The sequence below is a fragment of the Pan troglodytes genome, chromosome 9, assembly GCF_028858775.2.
Source record: "Pan troglodytes isolate AG18354 chromosome 9, NHGRI_mPanTro3-v2.0_pri, whole genome shotgun sequence".
Classification (NCBI taxonomy): Eukaryota; Metazoa; Chordata; class Mammalia; order Primates; family Hominidae; genus Pan; species Pan troglodytes.
In genome coordinates, this window is record NC_072407.2 from 104,820,504 (window position 1) to 104,838,446 (window position 17,943).

Genomic DNA, 17,943 nt, shown 5'->3' on the forward strand with positions numbered 1-17,943 from the left:
TTGTGTCTACCTGTCTAATATCTTATTCCACCCCTACTCTCCAACATGCCAATAGGCACTCATCTTTCAGTTCCTTGAACATGCCAAGGACTTTTATTTTTTTAAACCCACTGGGCCTCAACACTAATTTGCATTTTCTTTCCTTAGAGTAGTCTAAATCCTCCTACCCATTCACCCACCTGGCCATTTGGATTTAGATGCTTTGTTTTTAACATTATTTTCCCAGAGAGACTTTCTCTAATAACCAAACTTTAACAGATAACCCTTCCTCCAACAGTACTCTTCTTTACAGCTTTGTCATTTCTCTAATAACAGCTTTATAATTTGTAGTTATACATTAATTTGTGTTCTTTCATTTGATTTCTTTCTCTCACTAGACAAAACTCAATGAAATTGAGTTAAATGTATTTTCTTCACTGTTTCATACTTTGCAACTATGACAAAGTCTGGCATTAAAATTAGTCAATAAAAGAAGGAACAAGTTTCTATAGTGTTGTCAGTATGGTGTAAGCATGTAACTTCGTGATGGTAAATCTGTCACAAAATTGGCATGTGCACATGCACTGTTATCACTCAGGGGTTTCCATGTACAAAATGGTAGCAAGAGAGTATTCTAACAGGAGGGTGAGGGTGAGGGGGAGATGAGAAATTTAGTCTCTAGAGCAGGAAAGGAATCCCACTGAAGAAAGATTTGGGTTAAAACAAGAGGTGAGTGGACTCCAAACTAGTTTTATTTCCCCACCTGTAAAATTGGAAAGTCTATTAAATAATATGCAGGTTCCCAGGCTCTAACATTCTAGAGTTCCATTTCTCCATTTTGTTTTGATCCTGCCTAGATACAGGACAACTGTTGATTTACCTCTTTCTTTGTTAGGTGTGTAAGGAACACTTACAATATCTGTGAGATGAAAAGAAAGATCCTGTTGGTGCAGAGAATAGGAGAGGGTATGTGACAGCCACATGACTAATTTATAGAGTGTGTGTTCCTACCACACCTACTGGCAGACTATCTGTCAAATAATCAGTCCCCAGTATGATCAGGGTATTGAACATGAATTGTTCTAGAAAGTAAGGAACAGGCCCAAAATAAAACTTTTTATTGAGGAAGTAATAACACATCTATGAAAATACATTCTCTCACCTATTGCACATGAGTATTTCTTAATTCTGTTCAGTGCAATTCAAAAGCAAGTGAAGAATTCCAGAAACATTCTTCATGACACATGCAGATATCTGCAAGGCTCATCTTCTTCAGCCACAGAACATGCAGGAAAAATTAACCATTTTGGCTCATAATACATTAGATGAGTAATTATTAGATTTATTAAAAACACCCATATCTGTCTTCCCCCTATCTCGCCTAGCAATGTAACCAGCTGTTACTCTTTAATATGTGTGTCACCATCCTGGCATTGGGGTCAAACTCAAACTGTGATGATCCACTGAAGAAGTAGAAAAATCCTGTAAATATAGATAAGGAAAATGATGAGACATCTTCAAATATGTCATTTTGCAACACCTATAACTTAGATTAAGTACAAGTTAATAATGGAGGGCATTTATTAAGTGATTAATCTATGCCAAGCACTGAGCTAAGTGCTTTACATGCTTTATCTCAATTACCCTTACAAAAAACTGTGATGTGTTATTAATGAGAACAAAACTAAAAATTAAGACGGTTTTGTAATTTTAACAAGGTAGCATCTGTAAGGAAGGATGGAGGGAGGACTCCATCTCATCTGACTCCAAAGAAAGTGCTCTAAAACATTATGTCATACTGGTTCTAAATAGATAAAATTCTATAATATTTTAAAACCTTGTTTTCCTTTCTTTCCAACCTCTCCTCTTCTGCTAGGTTCTAAATTACAGTTTGGGAGACAACTAGACCCAAGAGAATCAGACAAATGATAAATGAGCCAGAGGTCCATTTCCTGCTTTGCATCCATCATGGTTAAGTCATTTTAGTAACAAGATCATCAGCCTCATGAGCATTGGATTTTCAAGCACTGGCAGCTCCCTCCAAAATTCCTTCAGAGTAATCAAGAACAAGTTTTGCTTTCCTATTTGCCCATTACCAGGAATCACATTTGACCTATTTTGAGCATATGGGAGGACTAGTATTTTATTTACAAATGACTAACGCAGGCAATCTCAGACTGCAACAGAAGCCCAGACAAGGCTCCCCTGGGGTGGGATAGAAGAAAAGGGACAACAGGATGGGATAGAGTAGAATGACAACCAGCCATTAGTAAGCCTGGCTCACACAGATTGTATTTTTATACCAACATAGTGACCTGAAAGATAATGGCTTCTGTGTGAGGAAGTATCCTTTGATTTTATGTGCAGGTATGAAACAGAGACTAGGAAGTTATTCAGGAAAACACACACACACACACACACAAACTTAAACCCACTTTGCATAAATTGGAAAGTTAAGATTTTCAGGAATTTGGAGTAAAAAAGATATCAGACTGAATGATTTAAAAACTGTTTTGATTCTGCACTTTACTTTGAAATCATAAAAATGCCTGGAGATTCCTGCATTGACAATGAAATAAGGGTCTTCTTACCAAATGCCTGTAATACAGCATCAACCTTAGGCTCCACTCCTGGAAAGTCATCAGCTATTAGTCTAGGGAAGCCTTGCTCCATGGACTGGCTATTTTCATCAAATCTAAACCAAATGAAAGAAATACAGTTCAATGATGTGCAGTAGTCCCGTTACACACAATAGTATAATGTGATGTTAATTTTCCAGTGTGGAATCCTAGACAAACTTTTTAAGTTGTGTAAAAAAGTGTTAAACATTTTTAGAGCTACAAGAATAGGTTACTTTCCTGGGCTTACAAGTTTAACACATAAAACAATATTTTCCAGAAACAGGAACATTATGCCATTTTACAGAGGTTCCATACATATGTCTGAGGTAAATTTTCTAAGCCTGGACACACAGAAACCAAATTTCCCTGTGTCTACTATAGATACATAAAGACTGTGTAGACATAATGAATTCATAATGCAAAATGAATTAAATCACTTAGCTAAAAATAAATCTCTGGTTCTCAGTCACACTGGGACCCTGTAGATCCTGTCTCCAAAGCCTGCCACACCTGGGCTTCCTATGGCAGCCACATGGTGACTGGAAATGGAATAAGAGGTGAATGCCTTTGGACCTCAGCTGGCCTCTCCTGATGTCTTTTAGCGTCTGAGTATATGGCCCAGTGATCACCATTCTGAGAGCCCTTTGTATCCGGAAGGTAGAACAATAAGCTGTCTTCCTCATAATCATAAATTTTGAAGTTAGAGAAAGTTAGAGGGTGGGTGTAGGGTAGGGAAATATCCTTAAAGAAAGAAAATAATTTTCTTAATCAGGCTTCATAGAAAGTCATTTCTCTTGCCTCTCACCTCCAGTATTTGTCCTCTGCAAAGAAGTATGTTTTCTTCTTTTCCTTGTCAGAAACAGCTGCATCAATTTTCCTTATGGTTGAAGGAAAACCCAGGGTATGGATGCCTCTTGGATAACCTGCTTGTACCTCATTTCCTCTGATGGCCCAGAACTCATTTCCTATTGAAAAAATAAATCCAAGACATTTTACAAGAAGCCATTGATTTTAAAAATAATTATAGTGCATTGTTGTGGTAAAGAGGAAGTCTTGGTTTTAATTCCAACCTAATAATGTCCAGTTCACAGCCAGTCCTTAATAAATACTCCCTCAATGAGTGAGTGAATGAATGAATGAATAAATGAGTAGATAACTCTGATTCACTGCCCTTTCTGTGTCTTATATATTTGTATCTATACGTTATAGTTTATTTATAGATCAGTTTTAGTTATTTCTTATAATTGTTGGTAACCTTTTAACCTGAATTTCTCACCTAGACCTCTCTCTCTTAAGTTTCATACCAATAGATCAGTTGCTTATTGGACACTTCCTTTGAGATATTTCACAATCACCAATTCCAATCTGTGCTTCTTGTGAACACTATCGGAATTCATTCAAATTCTAGTGAGTTAGGACAATAAAATCCCATCAATCTCTCTGCATTTACTTTGTTACATCACTCTCCCAGACCCCAAGCCTGAATTCCTTCTTCACACTCACTGCCAGATTCACTAATCTAAAATGTCCATCTGTTGTTTATCTCTCTTGCTTCGTCTGAACTGAATGACTTGTATCTGTCTGAGCAGTTCCAGATATGCTCTTACTTGGTAAAAACAATTTCTTCTTTCTTAAAGACCTTTCTACTTTCTGTACACCCAGCCCATCTCTGCACAACAAAAGAGAACTTTAAGACCCATCCTAACATCACCTCCCCTAAGGGATATTTGCTGAGTCCTGGGTATGAGTCAGGTGCTCCCGTGGCACCCTTCCTTCTCTCAGTCCCAGCACTTGTCATATGTAGGCTGCCAAAGGCTTCATCTCTGCTGCCCCTTCTAGAATATGAGCCCTTTTCAGTCCTGACCTCCACCAATGAGCATGGCGTCTGACACAGTGCAAGTGATATGTAAATGTGAGATACATTACTTGATAACAATACGTTAGAGTTATGTAATCCTTTACAATTTCTACTGTAATTTCACATTCATTTGATCTTCACATAAGTGAGATTGCCAGAAATAAATATTTTTAAAATCTCCATAAAGCTTGACATTTAAAAATATTCCATTATCACCTATGAGTCTAGGGAAAAAATAAAAATGAGAAATTAAAGAATTAAAATTGAACAAAATGAAAATACTGCATATCGAAATTTGCTGGATGAAACAGAAGAAATGGTTATTTATAGGTATAAATGCTTGTATTAGAAAAGAAAAAAGTTACAAGTTAATAAGGTAAGTATCAAACTTAAGCTATAACAATAATAACAGGATCAATTCAAAGTAAACAAAAATTAAGGCAACAATAAAGATATGAACAGAAACTAATTAAATGGGAAATCAAAATATAATATAGAGAGTAAATAAAGCCAAAAGTCAGTCCTTTGAAAAGATCAGTAAAATTATTACATATATTATGAGATTGATGAAGAAAAAAGAGAAAGGCAAAAGGATTCAGTATTAGGCATGAAAAAGAAAACAAAACTTCAGCAATAATTCAAATTACAACAAAATAATTTTCCAAAAACTTTTTCTGATGGATTTGAAAACAGACAAAATTGGCAAATTTTTATAAAAACATGTTAACAAAACTGACTCAAGAAGTAATAGAAACTCTAATAGCATATTGCCAATAAAACAAATTGAAACAGTAGTTTAAAAGTCTGATAAAGAAGCCTCTATACCTGAATATCTCCATTAGTTAATTTATCTCTCCCTGCACTGATACTACATCTTACCGATTAAAGTTTTATAACACAGGGCTTTTCTCCTCATCTAATAAGATGGGTTCACCAGGAGCATCCTGGCTATTCTTGGCCTTTCCTCTGCCATATAAATTGTAAAACTAATTTGTCAAGTTCCATGAAAAATCTTTTGGCATTTGGTATTTGAAATGAAAATGTCTTGTATCTATAGATAAATTGACATTTTTACTATCTTGCATTTTTTATGAATATGGAATGCCACCTATTTTCTTAAGAGGTCTCTAAAATAAAGTTTATAATGTTCTTTGTACAAATTTTATTTAAGTGTTAGCACAAGGTCTTTCAGTAATCTAAACTTTAATATAATGGAAAAAACTCATGTCGATAAAATTTTTGCAATAGGATTTATTCCAGCAAGTTGAAATTCTTATGTAGTACTCACCTTTAAAAATAAAAACGGTGTCCCTGCTGTTAACTTCATATGCAGCATCCAAATATGATGGAAGAGAGGGCCAAAATGCAGATATCAAATGAAATTCAGGTTCAGGGTTCCAGTGGGATCTTCGCCAAAAATATCTGTAATACATAAAATTACTTGCAATTGTCTTTCTCTTTTAGATATGTGAAAAAAAAATTCTTTTTTTTAAAATCCATGCTAATTCACCCATTCATAGAAGTCTGTATTAAACCATCCTCCTGCATGTGATTCCAGGGTAATGAAATCGATGGCAGGACTTGTGACTGGTTCCAGTACAATTATTTAGCTTGGTTCCATTCTAAAAGTCCATAAACAGTGTGCATATTATGTCCTAATATTTTAAAAAATATTATGTGTATATTGATGCTTGTATATGAATAGAACATTTTTGTAAAGAGTCAAAGGAAATTGGTAGCAGTGGTTGCACATATGAAGGGAGCTGGAGGACTGTAGGCCAAAGACTGGAGAGAGATTTTTTAACTCCGTTTCTTTTGGTAGTGTTTAAATATTGTGCCACAAGCACATATCACTTTTTTCCAAAAGTAATTAATTTAAATAGTAGCATATATTAGTAAATGGAAAGATACCACCCTGCTTCTAAGGATCCACCAGTGCTTTCTGAGGAAGTTCCATGATATATGATATTTTAAAAAAATGAACAAAACAGATGTAACTCCCTGCCTTAATCAAACTTACAGTCTAGGGACCAAGAATCATCCCTTATAAGTCTGTAAAAAATGATCTGGACAATTCTAAGAAGATGTTAAAAATTCAACAAGAACTAGATCTGAATGATTTTAAAATGTAGAGGAAATTTTATATTTTAAAAAATCTCTGTCAAGCAGAAAAAGTAACTACTGGGTACTAGGATTAGTACTGGGGTGACAAAATTATCTGTACAACAAACCCCTGTGACACGAGTTTATCTATATAACAAACCTGCACATGTACCCCTGAACCTAAAATAAAAGTTAAAAAAAAAAGCTCTGTCAAGTTTCTGTTTTTCTTTCTAAGCACTGTACATCAAAAGAATAGATAGGAAAATATAATTTTCTGGTCTGACCTGTCTTTAAAGAACAGATATTCTCCCCTCAGAGTGCTGATGGCATCGAAGGACAAAGCAGGATCACACTTGGCTGGCACCTCAGATCCCGAAGGAACAGATTTTGTGGGCACCAGGGGTTCCTCAGTAGAGGCAGGGGGAGGTCCTAAAGGAAACAGATTTGGGGATGCAAACATTAAAAAAAAAGTGATGCATCTGTCAATTTGTGTGCCTTTCAAACATTCTCAAAGTGCTTCAAGCCAAATCAGAAATACTTTAGGTAGCACTGGAAAGCTTTCTTGAGGACTGTCATTGTAGAGCTGCAATGCCTAATTTTTCCAACATCACTCACCGTAGAGAGACTGAATGCCATTCACATCATCTTGCGAAAGGCGGAACTGGGCGAGCTCCGTGAATGAGTTGTAGAGTGGGTACATCAAAGCTTCAGTGTTGGCTGAGTGAAAGAGCCCCAGGGAGTGGCCAAGTTCATGAGCAGCAACGAGGAATAAATTGGTGCCTGTATGAAAATCATAAATGTTCAGAATCCACCAGCTCTTTCTTCCGTAAATACACATACAGAACATATGCCAGCTGTACAGGCCATCCTTGAAACCACAATGTCTTTTCAGTATTTGTGGATTGGTTCATTGATTGGCACATTCCATACTTTATAGAAATTAATGTGTTTTTCAAGGTTGACTTTAAGTCAATATATAAGACAGTTTTTCACCGTATCCCTCCCTAGATCCCTCCTTGGTCAGGAAAACTAAGACACTTTTCCTATATTGACAAATGAGAAGCATTATTTTCAAAAGATTTTTTTTGAAAGGACAAGACTAATAGCATGTCAGTAAATATAACTCTTCGTTGTCTAAAAATAAAAAGTCATTGTTCAAATTTAGGAACACTTGCCAGTTGCAACCTCGGTTAAAATTAATCATATAACATTTACGTTCAAACTTTTAAGCCAGAAGACTGTGGTTATTTCTTGTGGGGTTTAGTCTGATTTTCTCTTCCTCCTCTTCACCATACTCAAGTAATTTTTTTTTTTTTGAGACAGAGTCTCACTCTGTCACCCAGGCTGGACTATGTGTTCGAGCGATTCTCGTGCCTCAGCCTCCTGAGTAGCTGGGATTACAGGCACGTGTTACCATGCCCGGCTAATTTTTGTATTTTTGTTGAGATAAGGTTTCACCATGTTGGCTAGGCTGGTCTCAAACTCCTGGCCTCAAGTGATTCACCCAACTTGGCCTCCCAAAATGCTGGGATTACAGGCATTAGCCACTGGTGCCTGGCCATAATCAAATAATTTTTGATTGTCAAAAATCTTCCCAGTAATAGGTGCCATTGGATGTGTACAATCTTTAGTTTAAAACAGAAACATGCCCAATAACAGTTTTCTGCAGCACAAACACAGCTAGATTCAGCTTTTTAAAAATATTATAAAAAGAGTTGTATTGAATTTAGTAGTAGATATTATTTAACCAAGACTCCAAGAATTGTGCAGAAAAGAACAGTTGTTCAAATAAAAGGCAATCATTTCATGCAACACAAACTTCAGTCTCGTGAGACAGAGTCTCACTCTGTTGCCCAGGCTGGAGTACAGTGGTACAATCTCGGCTCACTGCAGCCTCCATCTCCTGGGTTCAGTGATTCTCGTGCCTCAGCCTCTCGAGTCTTGTACTCAGGAAAGATGTTCTTTGCATTTACATTAAAAATCCCAGGCACTGTCAGAAATAGTGATTATTTCAACAGTGTGTTTCTAAACTTCAGAAGCCATTTTAAAAATTAAATAGCATACAGTTAATTTTAGTCATTATGTTTAGATGTAAAGTGTTTCCAAGCCAATTTAGGGAGAAAAAAAATCCATCTAAGCTAGAGACAGTGACATGTTTATTCGAAAAGATGACCTACCAGTTTTTTTTCAGTTCCTGGCATTTTCTCCTGATCTCTGCTTTTAAGTAAAAAGGAGGCCAATGAGAAGAAAGAAAGAAAACCTGAGGGCAAATGTTAGGATTGGAACTGATTTAATGGAATTCATTCTACCCTAATCATCTATCATTAAAGTGATGAAAAACATTATTAATTATGCTGATCCTCAAACCCCCACAAGATCCTGAGTTGTGGAGATGAGATTGAATGGTTTTTACAATATTGTACCTGGTGGGGGCAAACATGAAAATACAGACATTTTATAAAATTCTTCAATAATGATTGAAACAAACAGTACTTCTGTTTAAAACTCAGGTAATAAAAAAATTCAGTTACTAGTATATTCCATTTATTGCTCATTCTAGATAATCCAATTATTTTTGGGTAGGATTAGACATTATTCCTGAAATGTTCCCGAGAGGTTTACCACCCACCTGATGCATCTTCTGTCCATTTTTCATCATCATCAAAGTGAATATCTCCATAAAGCCCAGGTCCAGGTGGGTAGGCATGAGCCAAACTGTGTCCTGGGCCATCAAAAGAGTAAAAGTCTCCATGTTCTGATAGGGAACAAATTAATGGAAATATAAGTGTTCAGAATTTCTTTTTACCCTGTTCCAATAAAACAACAGTAGATTCTATAGTCTGAATGTTGGTGTCTGCTGCAAATTCATATGTTGAAACTCAATGCCCAATGAGATATAGTATTAAGAGGTTAGGTCTTTAGGAAGTGATTATGTTGTAAGTGCTCTGCCCTCATGAATGAGATTAGTGCTTTTATGAAAGAAGCTTGAGGGAACCTCCTGGCCCTTTCTATCGTGTGAGGACACAGAAGGTACCATCTATGAGGAATAGGCTCTCATCAGACACTAAATCTGCTGGCACCTTAATCTTGGACTTCCCAGCATCCAGAATTGTGAGCAATAAATTTCTGTTGTTTATAAATTACCCAGTCTAAGGTATCTTGCTATAGCAGTCTGAACAGACGAATACATCAGATAAATGGATGCTTTATTTGATTACCTTTAACTGCAAAAGAGATCATTATATCAGCCTCTCCTTCATATAGCCTGGAGAATGTGAGTGGAGTCACCTCTTCCCAGACTTTCAGAGCTTTCTCAATGGCAGAATCAACAGCATCTCTTGGCAAATCTGGTGTATGATTCACAATCCTGGAGAAGAAAAATTGAAGAGGATGTTATTTTCTCCTGCCTTTATGAAAAATTGTTAAAGAAAACTTTATGTTACTTATCCAAATATGACGAGTAACTTATAAGGTTTCAATATTATGTGAAAACTACTCTGAACCATTACCTGTATGTAAGGTGGGTTTTCCTCCACTTCGGCATGCCAGGAAAGGAGCTGAAGTGACCAACGTCAGGAACTCCACACCTGGGCTTGCGCATCACCTCCAGAGTGTCAGTGTCTAGCTTTCCTGTCACCTCCAACCCAAGGAACTTCTGCATTCCTTGGATTTTTTTAACAATGAGATTACTGTCCTTTCTTCTAAACTGTTTCACATCCTTTTCGAGGTTGTAGTACTTTTCTAGGTATTGCTAATGGAAAATAGAATTTTTAGGTCATTTTTGTGATTTTCCATCATTTATCCAACTTTTATAATCCATCGTAATTTTCCTCTAGTTTCTTAAAACAAAAGAGGCTATCACATTTAATTTGATTTTTCATTAAGGCTCCCCATTTCATACAAATTTTTAAATTTTATTGCAGTGTTAGTTTGCTAGTCAAGTAAGGAATTGGGGATTGAAAATTCAAGTCTAGCATTATTTTTGTTAGTTTTTAAAGAAACCCTCTTTTAACATAGTTTTGTGAAAAGTTAGAATACTAACCTTTTCTACTTACATTGTTATTATAGACCTGGTTTAAGACTGAAATGTGGTAAGCTCTTTTGTCCAAATATGACAAGTAAAAATATAAAAACTATTACCTGATATGATTTAAAGATCAAACTTAGCATGCTCCCCTCCCCAATAATTTTAACTAAATAAATTCTAAAGCCAGAGGAGTTTCATATATTCTCCATATGTTCTTTTCGCTTAGCCACAAATATACTGCTACTATTTTATTGTAACCTTGAGCAGTTATATTCCCTTTCTGAACCTTTCTTTTCTTCTCTGTTAACATAAAAATAATTTCCACCTCCAGCCTGTTAATTATTCTCTGATGCTACAGTTTTCTAACAAAGTGATCTCTAGTCTAATCATTCTGCTTTGTATTGGAAGACCAAGTAGACACAATTGAGCTGGCCAGTAGCTGCAATAGATGCCACCGTTAATTACCTGGGCAAGATCCCTGTTGGAGTCCTCCTCTTTTGCTGCCCCACTCAGAGGATAGGCAGAGCAGACTGGCAGACACAACAGCACAAGGAATGCAAGATGCATCATTCTCACTGCCCTTACCTTCTTTGTCTACTGGGCTTCTAGCTCTACCCCCTAGTGGCCTTTTATACAGAGACAATGCTGAGATCACCAACAGTATGATTCATGCATGTGTTTTTTAAGTCTGAATGTTCACAAACATTTAATTTAATGGTGATACAGCCTACATCAGTATTTTCCTTCAACTTTCTAAACTTGAAAGAATGATTAATCCCCAGGAAATGATTTCTGTGTTTGTAAAGACGAAAAAGAATTGGCTAGATAATTCACGTCTCTGTATTTACTTAAAGAGAGCTGACAAGCTTGGTAAAATGCCAAATGTTTTGACATTTTAAAATCAGTGCAATTTTCTTTTAAGAAGACTATGTTTTAAACTTAAATATAAGCAGGTAAGAATTAAGTAGGTCAACAGAAATAAATTCCAAATATAGTCGTGGTCTAAATGTGGGAGTTGTTATTTACAAAGATATTAAAACAAATATTTCACTTCTTGAGTCCTTGTTTACAACAACTATTATTGATTTTCAGATGGATTTACTGGCCATGGAGTAGGGGTATTGTGAGAAGGACATGGAGCATGTAGAGAAAAGAATCCAAAGAGAGAAGCTTTGGTGTTCACTCATTCTCCATTTCCCAGTGTATAATTATGTTCAAAGTAACTGCTCCATAAAACTTGTTAAATGGAAAAAATTAAATTGCATGTTAGACTGAAATGGTCCTCCTACCCTCTTCCTCTTCTTTGCTTTTAAAAATTCTTTTCCCCCTTTCTTTCTCCTCTTAAGGTACAAAGGAGGAGATGGATTGAGATCTGTAATGGGAAATGATTTCAAATCCTCCCTTTCTTTCACATGTCTAACGATCCACCTCTGCCCACAAATAGTATTTTCTTTCTTGTTTTCTCAGCCAAATAAAGTGCTTTTTACGCAGTAACACAGTAAGTCTGCAATAACTGTTTTGTCAAATTAACCTGTTAATATAAAGAACCCTGAAATTCTTATAGTAAAGAACTATACTTTTCTCTCACTAAAGATAAATTAACTCTACCATGTCTGAAGTATATAATTGCAAAGTGATGAGAGATTAAAATAATAAGTGTGTAGGAATGATCTTTTCAGTATCACCCACCATCCCCACCCTACTTAAGGTAGCCTGGACAGGTGAGACTTCCAGGAACCAAGAGGCTCTGAGACTTCCAAGCCAGAGTTGGAGAGAAACTGGGATATACACTGAGCCAGCCAAGTCAACTTGTGACTTACTGTTGCCAAAGAGTTTGCTCTACAGTGTGGTGACATCAGCTTGAATATCAGAGGGAGAAGGACTGACAACTAGACTCAAATAAAGTCAGCTGGACATTGAGCAAGTACAGTCAGGCACTGTATAATGTTTCAGTCAACAATGGGCCACATAGATGATGGTGGTCCCATATGATTATAATGGAGCTTGATATGGTTTGGATCTGTGTCCCTGCCCAAATCTCATGTCGAATTGTCATTCCCAGTGTTGGAGGTGAAGCCTGGTGGGAGGTGATTGGATCACGGGGGCGGATTTCTCATGCCCATTTAGCACCATCCCATTGGTGATGTTCTTGTCCTAGTGAGTGAGTGAGTTATCATGAGATCTGGATGTTTAAAAGTGTGTAGCACCTCCCCCCTCTCTTTCTTCTCCTGCTCTGGCCATGTAAAGTGCAGGCTCCTCTTTTGCCTTCCGCCATGATTGTAAGTTTCCTGAGGCCTCCCCAGAAGAAGGTGCCACCATGGTTCTCATATAGCCTGCAGAACCGTGAACCAATTAAATCTCTTTGCTTTATAAGTTACCCAGTTTCAGGTATTTTTGATAGCAATGCAAGAACAAACTAATACAGAGCTGATAAGCACCCATCAGCTATTGTCATTGTAGCCAACATAATGTCATAGTACAATACATAACCCATGTGTTTGTGATGATGCTGGTGTAAACAAACCTACTGTGCTGCCATACGAAAGTCTAGCACATGCAATTGTGTACAGTACATAATTCTTGAAAATAGTAATAAATGACTGTTTATGCATTTACTATACATTTTATCATTTATTTTAGAGTGTACTTTTTTTAAAAAAGTTAACTGTAAAACTGCTTCAGCCAGGTCCTTCAGAAGGCATTCCATGGTTACTGCCCTATGCAGGCATTATTATCATAGGAAACGACAGCTGCATCAGCGTTATTGCCCTGAAAGACCTTCTAGTGGAACTCGATGTGAAGGTAGAAAACAGTGATATTGATGATCCTGATCCTGTGTAGGCCTGGGCTAATGTGTGTTTTGTGTCTTCATTCTCAACAAAAAAGTTTAAAAAATAAAAAAATTAAAGATAGTAGAAAGCTTATAGGATAAGGATATCAAGAAAAAAATATTTTTGTACCTCTGTGAAACGTTTGTGTTTAACCTAAGTGTTATTACAAAAGAGTCAAAAAATTTTTTTAATTAAAAAGTTTATAAAGTAAAAAAGTTACTACAGTAAGCTAAGGTTAATTTATATTGATGAAAGAAAAATGCTTTTATAAATTTAGTGTAGTCTAGGTATACAATGTTCATAAAGTCTACATAGTGTACAGATTCACTCACCACTCACTCACTGACTCACTTAGAGCAACTTCCAGTCTGGCAAGCTTCATTCATGGTTAGTGCCCTATATAGTTGTACCACTTTTTATCTTTAATACCATCTTTTTATTGTATTTTTTAATGTTAAAATATGTGTAGATACAGTAATACTTATTACTATGTTACGATTGCCTCCAGTATTCAGTAGAATTTCATGCTGTATAGGTTTGTAGCCTAGGAGTAATAGGCTTGCTGGGCATGGTGGCTGACACCTCTACTCTCAGCTACTTGGAAGGCTGAGATGGGAGGATAACTTTCCCCAAGAAATTTTTAAAAGGCTATACCACATAGTCTAGGCATGTAGTAGGCTGTACCATAGAGGTTTGTGTAAGTTTAATCCAAGGTGTTTGCACAATGGATAAATTGCCTAAGGACATGTTTCTTAGAATGTGTCCCCATTGTTAAGTCACACATGACTGTGTATAATTAATTCAGGCCATTATTTTGTCATCTGTAAAATGGGATGGATATAACCACACTCACAAGGTTATTTTGTATGCTTTATGCTGGGGAACAAATCTCTTCTTATTTCACTCCAACACCTTTAACAGACAAAGCTTGTTGGCCTGACAAATCTGTGACAATGCCCTTAGGCACTGATTTGACAAGCTGTGAGATGCCCATTTTCGCTTGAGTCATAACTTTATTAGTGTTGACACATCCTGTTAATGGATTTTATTATGTGGTAATGATACAATGAAAGTTTACATTGTAGTAATAGCTACTACTATAATTGGGAGCCTGTAGGGTAGCACATGCCTCACAGAAATGATGTTAGTGTTTAAACTTGTCCTGCATTAAACCCTGACACCTGGAAGAAATTAATGACCTGGAGCAGGTGAGTCCTATGTTTGTCTTTAAATAATTCATTACTTGTTAAACCTACTGAAGTATGTATAGGGTCAGGCGAGGAAGCATACAGAGCTCATACTTAAAGAAAGGTGAAACGCCTGGTATTGAGCTTCCACTGTAGTCAGTTCTTAAATGTGAGTTATTTTTAAACTTCAGAACAACCCAACAAAGTTGAGATTAGAAAAATTGAATAATAAGCTCATGATCAAAAGCTAACAAGTGGGAAGAGATTATTCAGAACTGCCAGAAGAAACCTTCATGACTACAACTTGGATGTTTATCAAAAACTTCTTGGCTTCGTTCCATATCTTTGCTATTGTGAAAACTGCTGCGATTAACATACAAGTACAGGTATCTTTTTGACATAATGATTTCTTTTCCTTTGGGTGGATATCCAGTAGTGGGATTGCTGGGTTGAATGGTAGTTCTATTTTTTTGGTCTTTGAGAAATCCCCATACTGTTTGGAATACTATGCAGCCATAAAAAGAATGACGTAATGTCTTTAGCAGTAACATGGATGGAAGTGGAGGCCATTACGTTATGTGAAATAACTTAGAAACAGAAAGTCAAATACTGCATGTTCTGATTTACAAGTGGGAGCTAAATAATGTGTACACATGGATATACTGTGTGGAATAATAGACACTGGGCACTCAAGAGGGTGGGAGGGTGGGAGGGTGGGAGGGAAAAGAGGGATGAGAAATTATCTAATGGGGGCACAATGTCTTCTGTTCCAGTGAGAGTTACACTAAAAGCTCAGACTTCAACACTATGCAATATATCCATGTGACAAAACTGCACTTGTACCCCCCAAATATATTTAAAATAATAGTAATAACAAAAGTTTTAAAACAACCTCTTGGCTTGGACCTTGGTTCTTCCCCAACTTTTTTTCTTTTATGTCTTGACACTGTTCTTTATCTCTCATTTTTTTTTTTTTTTTTTTTGAGACGGAGTCTCACTCTGTCGCCCAGGCTGGAGTGCAGTGGTGCAATTTCAGCTCACTGCAAGCTCCGCCTCCTGGGTTCACACCATTCTCCTGCCTCAGCCTCCCGAGTAGCTGGGACTACAGGCGCCCGCCACCACACCCGGCTAATTTTTTGTATTTCTAGTAGAGATAGGGTTTCACCGTGTTAGCCAGGATGGTCTCGATCTCCTGATCTCGTGATCCGCCCGCCTCGGCCTCCCAAAGTGCTGGGATTACAGGCATGAGCCACCATGCCGGGCCTATCTCTCATTCTTGAACTCACCCCTGAACATGCCTTCAATTTATCTCCTTAGCTTTTGTTCTTTTCTCCCAACTCTCTGATCATCCTGCTAACACAGCTACTTCATTTGATCTATGTTTATCTGTTCTGTCACTTGCAGTTCCTCTTGGCCTGTGCTGCACTGATGTGATCCAGACAGAACGCAGGTCTACAATCCATTGCAATTTCAGTAACTAAGACTGAGAAATGCCTAACGGTTTCTCACTTCCAGTTTATCCAATTCTTGGGAAAACTGGTTAGCTATTAATTTTCAATACCCAAAGACCTCTGATTTTAAGGTTGTACACATATACATATAATCCTGCGTCAACCATGGCATGACACTGACTTCAGTATTTTGCAACTTCTTCTTTTGTTGGAAATTACTGGTTTTTACACAGACTCATAACAAGTGAAAAGTTGATCTCTTTCCCATGCTTTTAGTTCCAATTTGACTGCTTCACAATGGGAACGCAGTTTATTGTTAGATTTATATTCATTTTTTTCTCTATTCTGATAGTTTAGTCAAATATTGCAGGTCACTTGTGCTTGCTATAGAAAATACTATCAATGGAAGGAGGCAAAGTATCAAAGTAGGGGTTAGACAGACCTCAGAATCATGAATTCAGTGTTGTGAATATTAGAAAGCATAATTTTATGTTGTGTCCTATAATGGCCATTATTATTTTAACAATACCTAAACACATAAAATAATGCTCTATGAATGTAGTTACTGTATTTCCAATGTGTAGGAGATACAGTAACGATGTGTTAGGTTAGTTACTCTGTTGATTCCTTGGTGCAGTGGGCTTTTCTGGTGGGAAGACCCTCATTGGGGAGGAAAGAAGCACTGAAGAAAAATTCTGGCTGTAGGGGAATATGCGAAAGAAAACGGCAATTATCATTTGTTGAATATTTTCAACATGACAGGCACTGTGCTAGGTGATCTAACCTCTTCTATCTTTACGACAATCCTGGAAGTTAGTATTATTTTCCCTTTACCATAGAAAGGAAACAAAAATTCAGAATGGTCAAGATCACAAAGAGTTGAGTGGCAGAGCAGATCTTGCAGCTTTGCACTGCAATTCATTGGCCAGAACACTGCCCCTTTAAGACATATGGGCTAGGTCTGGAAAAAAGCTACTACTTCCCCTTAGAGTGGTGTTTGGGGTTAAATTCTCTAAAAGGATTCAAACTGGAAGGCTAGAGCCTCGTTTAAAACCCAAACAAAACCCAAACAAGCAAAACCCCTACTTTCTGGTGCATTTGTGGGCTCAAAGACAGCAGGGGAAATCTCTAAACACTCCTCTTGAATCACTCTGTATCATGTTTCTGAGGCTGTGTTAATTTGCTCTAGTAAAGAAATCATGTCTGAAATAGTAGCTGTAATGGTAATTACCCACTAGGTAAGTTACCTGCTAGGTAGTTACCCACTAGGTAAGTCCACCGTCATGATGTATTTGGTTTATGCAAGGGCTCCAAGGATTCATTGAGTGAGGCTGTGAGAGGATTACCCTCCTTGTTGCTTTTAAAACTCTGATAGTGTAACCAGTCTGTGCAATCCTCCCAGGATGTGACACTGGTTTTTTGCTGCTTTTGGTTTACTATTTTGGCTGGAGTTTAGGAGGAGCAGTTTCAGGGGCTACTAGTTGGCCCTTCCTACCATAAAGATCTTATTCCAGAAGTCAGGGAACAACCACAAGATGGTCTGTGGGCCCACTGGGCCCACTGTGAGATGACCTTGAGTCAGAACCCTATTTATCACTTTCCCTCATATACCTCCTTTCTAAACTGGGAGGCCTTAATATCATGTTGGGACCTCTGATACCAGGACAGTTCAGATCTGGTATTCAACTGTCCTTGCAAAATCTGAGTACTCTTCTTCCTCAGTGCACGGTTACCCTGGTGGATGGCCATAGGTACCTTTATGAGGATAATTTAAAAGACATATGTAATCCTTGGTATGTAGTGGCATCACAGTTACTAAGATGTGTGTGTGTGTGTGTGTGTGTGAGAGAGAGAGAGAGATAGAGAGAGGGAGAGAGAGAGAGACT

The 17,943-nt window shown here is 37.2% G+C and overlaps 1 protein-coding gene across 1 annotated transcript; it reads right to left on the reverse strand.

Moving 5' to 3' along the window:
* Nucleotides 1-1,069: 1,069 nt before the first annotated feature.
* On the reverse strand, nucleotides 1,070-11,195 carry MMP10 (matrix metallopeptidase 10). Its single transcript, XM_001153881.1, has 10 exons — nucleotides 11,054-11,195; nucleotides 10,071-10,312; nucleotides 9,780-9,928; nucleotides 9,191-9,316; nucleotides 7,177-7,341; nucleotides 6,846-6,990; nucleotides 5,747-5,880; nucleotides 3,406-3,565; nucleotides 2,571-2,674; nucleotides 1,070-1,461 (listed from the first exon to the last, which is right to left on the reverse strand). Exons 1-10 carry the CDS (start codon nucleotides 11,156-11,158, stop codon nucleotides 1,361-1,363), a joined length of 1,431 nt encoding a protein of 476 aa, XP_001153881.1. The 5' UTR covers nucleotides 11,159-11,195; the 3' UTR covers nucleotides 1,070-1,360.
* Between the last annotated feature and the right edge of the window lie 6,748 nt (nucleotides 11,196-17,943).